Below are 8,114 nucleotides of genomic sequence, written 5' to 3' on the forward strand. Positions count from 1 at the left end.
GACACCCGCATATTTCATTGAGGGATAGTTGCGGAAAGGGATGATTGGCAAAAAAATTAAAAAGATTTGACCTAATTCCAAGATTATTTTTTTCTGACAATTTGGCATTGCAAAAATATTGATTTTCACGTCTAATTTTAAAATTGAAGGAGTTAGGCATATTCACGTTTTATTTATTTGAAATTCTGCACACCCCATTACTACGCTACGCGGCGCCATTCAGCTACAATAAAGTGTCTACATACATCGAAACTGGTGTTGGTAGATTTTGGGAGAAAAGGGCAAAATCGTCAAATCTACAACACAATCAAATTATACAGAAAGCTTCAAAGCTTCATTCTCTCAAATTCCCTTCACTCCCTCAAACAACCCCCGCCTCCACACACCTGAGCTCACGCTCATAGATACGCCTATTTCTCTCCCCACCGATCTTCATTTCTGCTAGGAGCGCCGCGATTTCATTTTCGCCGTAAGTCCTTTCCCCACGAATATCCGTTTCTGTGCGGCGTTATTAATCCTTGCTTATCTGATTCCGTCTCACTGTATTTGAATCGTTTCTGTTTGTTTTTTCTTAATTTTATGCTCCTTGATCTGTTTCGGATGTGAATTTTCAAATTTTCTATGGTTTTGGGTTCAATTCACCTCTCCATTTGTTCTGTTAGGTTGTAATTCGTGATTAATTTGAGTAATTTCGAGTGCCCCTATGTTTTTGCAGTAGTCTTTTAACTGAAATTGCACGTGAGTAAGTGTGAGCCTATTTGCTTAGTTTCTTCTAATTGGACAGCTCTCGGTGGTCCTGCATGATTCTATTTTTTGGTTTGATTGGGAATTATTTGAGTTGCCATATGTATTTAACTGTTGCAATCTTTATAGGTTTTGTCGGCGAAGATGAATTATTAAGTGAGGTGCTTATGTGGATACAGAGATTTGATGGTCAGCAGTTTTTTGCATAAAATTGGATGCAATTAACTGAAAGGGTCTTCAGCGAAGAGAGGACCCTTGATTCGGTTTGGAACCGAAGCTGTTTTTCTTGACGTTTGCGTAGAGTTTAGTCGGTTCGTTATCCAGACAATGCCAGCCGTACAGAAGCTTTATAACGCTTGTAAAGCATCGCTTACGCCTAATGGACCCATTTCTGAAGAGGGTTTAGAAAAAGTTCGCAACCTATTAGGTAAGAAGAGGAAATGTTATCATCCTTTGCCTTTTCTTTTTCCTGCATTCTTTTTCCTTATCATGGATCTACTTCGAAAGGTATAAACCGAAGCATTCGTTTATTGTTGCATATGGTGACACTTGGTATCTTTTTGTAACGGTTGATTTAATTGTTCCTAGTTAATAAAGTTGGTAGAAGATGGATTTCTTTATAGGGGAAAATCAACGTACGATTCATTATTACTTTTACTTATATACGAGATCTTAAATTGACTTTAACAATATTCTCTCACCGGAAAGGTAGTTGCCTCAAGTAGTTCACCGAGACAGCTCTTTTATTTGATGACCACGCTACCATGTCGTATACCATCTTCCAATCATGTGCGTCTTTTTGTATGGGTACCTCATAATCCTGAGTTCCTAACTGAGAGTGGCCCTTTGTCTAACTGTAGTTCCCATATTAACCGGGGTTAACCGGGGTTGCAGTTTTAATGAATGTGTTGTGTAATTTTGTCCGAGATAAAGTTGCTGTTATTACAAAGCTATAATCTATGAAAGGATAATGAACATGGCATTATAATCATCTTTAACATTGTAGGCTTAGGTGAGGTTGAATACTACAAAAAAAATAAGTACTACTAGTTTTTAACAAAATAGACCCATGACTTGTTTTGGATATCTCAGTAAGGAAATACAAAGCAGTAAATTTGGGAAAGATAGACTAGAAGCATTTCGTCATGCTTGGTAAGCTTTTTATATATGGCCGATTCTAAGTTCTAATAAAGAATTGCTCCCATTGCAGACAGAATGACTTTGCAGGTACTATGTAATACGTACTAAATCTGTCCCCTAGTAGGAAAAGTTCCCCAGAAATTAATAGAACTTTGCATCATGCATGTAATAGATGTATCTGCTATGTACGAAAGACTGATTCAGATGATTAGCTTTATATCATTGTAATTGAAGATATTACTATCTGTCATATTGACGTCTCCTAATCTGGCTATGTGATATTCTTGTACTGAATGCATACATTATTAGATCCCACCACAGGCTACTAGGCATGCTGGCTTCACCATTGCTTCATTAAAGGACAGCTTGCTGCCTAAGTTGATACATAAGAGTTGGTTTGCAAGGACACTGGAAAGAAGAAAAAATTGGACTAGGCCATGTACAAGAAGTGCTACCACATTTGATTGCTAAACCTTAATCTATCAGAAACTAAAATTTACATGATATCTAACAGCCCAAAATATCAATTACTTTCAGGATAATTAGTTTATACCTGACACTTGCATGTAGAGCATTGTTATGATAACATGTCGTCGTGAAATTTGAAGACCTTTGACTGGCTTGGCTCTCATGTTATGGCAAGGAACACCTCTTACTTTTTCCACACTCCACAGGCTGAAGCTATTAGAATGGAGTGTCAATTTTTACTACAGGATATCTTTTTGACAATTCTAGTCCAGTGACTTTTATACTGAATTCGTATTTCTCATCTTTTTTTACAATTAAATTTCTTGTAAACCTCAACTCTGTTATGAGCTTCTATCCATCTTTATTATGGTTCTTTTGTTATCTCTATATTTGATCATCAAAACAATCTCATGTTCCACATTTACTTAATGTTTTGGTGGTTTAATGATTGAATTTAACTTGTGATAGAACATTCTAATTCTGAAATTGCTTTGTTGGTCTATAAGGTACTTTATTAGTTGGTTAGTAACACCTTAATTCCTTTGTTGCAGAAAAAATCAAGCCTTCTGATGTAGGTCTCGAGCAAGAGGCCCAACTATTACGGAATTGGCAGGGTACCTTCACAGAACGCAATGGGGGAAATCGGACTGCCCCCACAATCAAATACCTGCATTTGCATGAGTGCGATGGCTTCTCGGTAAGTGCCTTTCTTATGATTTATCAGCTTTTCTGTTTTCCTTCTCTTTCCATTTCAAATTTTTTCCAGTTCCTATTTCCTTGGATTAGTTCGGCTTCATATGGTGCACAATTTGTGTGATGAGACTGTACGCGTGGCGTCTTTATAGTTTTTGAACCTTAAATTACTGAAATAAGTAACTTTTTCTTTTGTAGATGGGAATATTCTGTATGCCACCTTCCTCAGTCATCCCTCTTCATAATCATCCTGGGATGACAGTGCTGAGTAAGCTTCTGTATGGTTCGTTACATGTAAAATCTTATGATTGGATCAACATTCCTGGGCCTTCCGATCCATCTCAAGGTTAAGTAATTTTAAGAAACTGTCTTACTGTTGATTCTGCTTTCATGCTGGGTTGCCTGTGGTTTTACTGAAACCCCAGTCTATCTTGATTCTTAAATATTGATTTCATAGCAAAGAAAGTGAAATTTTCAGTATGAAATCATCAGCTATGCAAAACATGTCTAAATCTTTTTGCCATTTGTATTTGTGCTTTGAAATCCTCATAAATACACGACGCTGCTTGTACAAGCAATATTAATCACTTCCTTACAATCTTAAAACTATTTGATTACTTTCAGGAGCAAGGCCTGCAAAGATTGTGAAAGATTGTGACATGACAGCTCCATGTGATACAACAGTTCTTTATCCAACTAGCGGTGGTAACATCCATTATTTCAAGGCCATCACTCCTTGCGCCATCTTTGACATCCTTTCTCCGCCCTACTCATCCGATGATGGACGCCATTGCACTTATTTTAGAATGTCCCCTGCCACAGATCTACCTGGTAAAAGCACTTGTTGCAACTGAAAACATTTAATCCTCAAATTTCATCCTTTACTAATATCATTTTCGATTTTTGGGCTTAAATGAAGGTACTATCGAGGTGGACGGAGAGACAATATCTGATATTACTTGGTTAGAAGAGTTTCAGCCTCCAGATGACTTCGTCATAAGGAGAGGACAGTACAAAGGCCGCTTGCCCAAAACTTGAAGAAATTTTTGATGTCATATATTCAAATTCTATAAGCTCTCAAGAGCCAAGACTGTCTTAATTTACCTCAATTTTAGTATGGTTTATAACTCTGGTGACAATAATTTTCCTTTAGCAGAAATTAGACGTTTGAGGTGTACATAGTTGAGGTATTATATATTATTATTTGATTGACCTTACAGGGACCCTACAAATCTTGAGATCAAACTATTTTTATTACCTTCAATCCTTTAATTCATGTTAGAAATATAGTACATTTAATGTTATAAGGAATGTGATCATATCATCATATGGTTGGTCTATGAAGCTTGAAATGATTTAGGAATGTAATATAATCAGCTTGCATTTCTGATTGTATAAAACAAAACATTCCTTTTTTTTTTTTGCTTCTTTGCTTCAAGAGAAGATGGAAATTCCACAAAAATCAAGAAGTCTTCTAGTGTAGAGAATGGACTGATAGAATCAGCTGTAATTTTCAGCAGTTGCTGCTGAACCGGGACGCTAACGCAGAGCTTGATGCCTTCTTTGCTGAGGCGGGCGCCAGAGTGCGAGAAAGCCAAGAATCTGATGGAGACGCGGGCAGAGGCGGCTGTGGTGGTGGAGGAGCAACACCCTCTCTTGTTAGCCGCATTCTTGCTTCCTCAGCTGCTTTGTTTATGGCCAGCCGTATGTTGTCTTCGCTGCTCGTATCTTGGTCTGACTCTGAACCCGAGTCTTCAATCATCTTCGTCTCATTACTTGTCTTCACATCATCTCCCCTCTGCACAGTTCTTACAGCATCATCAGCCAGTAGCTCCTGCAAGGTTCTGAAGCTCTGCTTGCCCGGCGCCTCTTCAAGACCGTGTCGTTTCTCATCGCTCTCACCGAGTTTGGATGCTTGGATAACTGCATACTGCTCGAGAAGACAAAACAAACAAATGAGGTAACCAAAGTTGGACAAAATTTCCCAGAACAGGACTACTTATTACCTCACTCTCACTGTCTGTTGAGGAACCAGACAGTGCAGATTCAGACAGCATTCTACTAACCGGAAATGTCATCACGCGGCTAATTGCAGGAACGGGATTCAGACTGCAGACCGAACTCCTCAAGCGAGATCGAGGCAGCAAGCAACATACCGTGATCACATTTTCATGTTGTTCACTCCCTTCTCTCTCAAAACTATCCTTGCGGTGGGGTGCGGCTTCCTTTTCTTGATCCACTACTCTCCCTCTCTCTGCGTATCGTTGGAGAACTAACGCGTTCGCTCCTGAACCGTCTCCTTCATGTACATCTGGTTCACTACTTGCATCAAAACTTGGACTAGCACAGTTGTGAGACTGTGCTAGGATCTCTTCTTTCGGCCGTCCCGGGCTCTGTTCCCACAGGAAGGGGACAGAGCCCGGGTTACTCGTAGGACCAGAGTTCGCCTCTGGTCTATGAGGAGGAAGCCAATGTATGATTGTGAGGCCTTCCCTTTTATCAACTATATTTAAGCCCCCCTTGGGTGAGTATTTTCTCACAGATAATATTGGTTGATTGAAATTCAGCTTCTTCTCCACCATTTTTCTTCTTCCAATTCAATTAAGCTCTATTCTAAATCACAAGAATAAACTTTATAGATTTTGAATACCATAAATCTTCAAATATTCTCATGTATATACATGTTTTTTAGAGTTGAAACACTAGATTTTTTTGATGTAAAAAAATACATTGCATAACATGGAATCAAGAATAGTGAGAAAGCAAGAAAAACAACCAAATTCTTAAGATGAAAAGGTTGTACCTTTTAATATCCAATAAATGAGAGATGTGTTGAAACTTAGTCAAATTCTTCATTAACATTTTTGCCACACTCACATAGTCATAATATTTATAGGAGAGAGAAAAAGAGAGTAAATCAATTTGTACGTTTCTGCAATGATTTTAATTGGGAGAGTTCATTAAACTACTACGTGGAGACAAAGAGAAGAAGCTTATACCTTGTGTAAAATGGAGAACTAAAACTTGGCATGTTTTATTATATGCATATCTACATTATCTTATGCTCACGAAATTTAGATATCGTTATTAATTATGAGAATCTATACTTTCCTTTAGCAAATTTATAAATGTATTGCCTGGATTTTCATGTTACATACTCCCTCCGTCCAGGAGTCGTTGTTTGACCGGGCACGAGTTTTAAGAAATGTAAAGAAAAGTTGGTTGAAAAAGTTAGTGGAATGTGGGACCCACTTTTTTATATTGATTTTATAATAAAATGTGAGTGGAGTGAGTTAGTGGAATGTGGGACCTACTACCATTTATGGTAAAAATGAAGAGTGACTCTTAATGGGGGACGGCCCAAAAAGGAAATTAGCGACTCTTATTCGGGGACGAATGGAGTATTTGGATCACGTGACCTTATTTTAATTATGGAAGTGATGCAAAGTTGAAGCCCTGGCCTCGTAGTCCTATGTCTGCGTGTGTTTCACTTCATGCACGGCAATCAACATTTTTATGGGTCACCTACCGTTTAGCAAATAGGTCATTTAGGGTTTACACGGATTTCAATATGTAATTCATAGAGTAGAAGAAAAGAGAAAAAATAGTTGAAATTGTGTAGTGGATGATCAGATCCATAAATGACAAAGAAAAAAGAAGAATGAAAAGTTGTCATAAATAGATATGAAATATCAGATATGAAATATCTCTATGGAATGAAGAAAATATTTATTTAATGGACAACCATGGATTCCGACGAAATTAATTCTGACGTGACTTGTTGGATAGTTTAGCAAGCCAAAAGGTCCAAAACAGGAGATGAAGAAAGTAAGAGAGAGACACATATCTCTTGTTTTTTTCTTTGTTGCGATTTAAATTTATTTTATATTTTATATTTTATTTTTGTATTTTAATTTCATCTTTGTTCAATTATGCCACAAAATCAGTCTTAAAATAATTTGTGTAATACTAAGATACCGTTTGACCAATCACATCGGCACCTCTCATTTTATTTTTCACAACTCTAACTTAGAGAATTTTATTTGTGTTACTATTCCATAGAAAATGTGAAATATCTTTTTGGCACCCAATATGAAATATTCGGATGCTCACCTAAATTTCCTAATCATATATTCAGTCACCAATACTCATGTGTAAATTAGGCTCCAACTAGATTTTTCTACACCAATAAACGTTCCCATTTTAATTTTATGATAAAAATAAGCCGAGTCCCAATCTATTAGATGAGTCAATTTATAGTTGCCTCTACAAAATAGACTATACTAGATTACACCTTAATTAATGTATATTGTTTAGGGTCAAAGAACTCGCTTCCACGGTAAGTTAATTTTGTTGCGCCTAATTTGGCTAACTTTGTTCTAATCCAAATTATTGTCACACAAATTCTCGAGATATGTACGTCATTTTTTTAATAAAATTATCATTATTTTATTTTACTCCAAAATACTACATAATCTTCATTATATATATGCTTTTGTTACAGTAACTTCTAAAATTTTAAAAATAATACTAGTATTCTTTTCGTCCCAAATTAGTGAGTTTATTGCTGAAAAAATAAAATATGAGAGACTAAAATGATTAATTTTTATCAAAAGAAAATGTATCACTTCCCTCCCTTAGAGACGTTTCAATAAAGGATACGAATCATTTATCATAGGGTGAAGTCGAAGTTAACCGATTCATGTTCCTTTTCAGGACGTCCCAAGTTAAATGGGTCATTTCTTCTTTCGGTATTGGCCCTTTTGATCTTTTTATTTTATTATCTCTAAATTTAACTCATTAAACCGTACTTTCTCGTCAAATTGATAAACTGAACCATGTTTGATGTTCAATATGGCTAATTCATTTCTCATTCTTTCCTATTCATACTTGTTTTAAAATTAATATCCACAAGTCATAGAAAAGGAACTTTTGCAAATTTACTAAAATTTTTAAAATTAAGTTTAATTTATGTTTTAAGGTCGCCCGCCCCGCCCCGCCCCGCCCATCTACTTAAACCCGGATCAGAACCGACCCGGAAAAGTAATTAATCATCGTTGAAACTTGAA

At 36.6% G+C, this 8,114-nt stretch overlaps 2 protein-coding genes across 3 annotated transcripts; one reads left to right on the forward strand and one right to left on the reverse strand.

Annotated features, from left to right (window-relative positions):
• Positions 1 to 262: 262 nt before the first annotated feature.
• Positions 263 to 4,262, forward strand: LOC121811605 (plant cysteine oxidase 4-like). Its single transcript, XM_042212477.1, has 6 exons — positions 263 to 469; positions 874 to 1,171; positions 2,904 to 3,049; positions 3,244 to 3,391; positions 3,670 to 3,876; positions 3,965 to 4,262. The coding sequence occupies exons 2-6, from the start codon at positions 1,072 to 1,074 to the stop codon at positions 4,081 to 4,083; spliced, it is 720 nt and encodes a 239-aa protein (XP_042068411.1). The 5' UTR covers positions 263 to 469; positions 874 to 1,071; the 3' UTR covers positions 4,084 to 4,262.
• Positions 4,263 to 4,279: 17 nt separating this feature from the next.
• LOC121811604 lies at positions 4,280 to 5,911 on the reverse strand. 2 transcript variants are annotated; one of them, XM_042212474.1, is made up of 3 exons: positions 5,849 to 5,911; positions 5,052 to 5,658; positions 4,280 to 4,975 (listed from the first exon to the last, which is right to left on the reverse strand). In XM_042212474.1, exons 2-3 carry the CDS (start codon positions 5,625 to 5,627, stop codon positions 4,559 to 4,561), a joined length of 993 nt encoding a protein of 330 aa, XP_042068408.1. In that variant the 5' UTR covers positions 5,628 to 5,658; positions 5,849 to 5,911; the 3' UTR covers positions 4,280 to 4,558. The 2 variants fall into 2 exon arrangements, with proteins under 2 accessions (XP_042068408.1, XP_042068409.1); XM_042212475.1 differs by having other exon boundaries at positions 5,052 to 5,653; positions 5,849 to 5,894.
• Positions 5,912 to 8,114: the final 2,203 nt, after the last annotated feature.

This window comes from Salvia splendens, chromosome 7 (assembly GCF_004379255.2).
Source record: "Salvia splendens isolate huo1 chromosome 7, SspV2, whole genome shotgun sequence".
Lineage (NCBI taxonomy): Eukaryota > Viridiplantae > Streptophyta > Magnoliopsida > Lamiales > Lamiaceae > Salvia > Salvia splendens.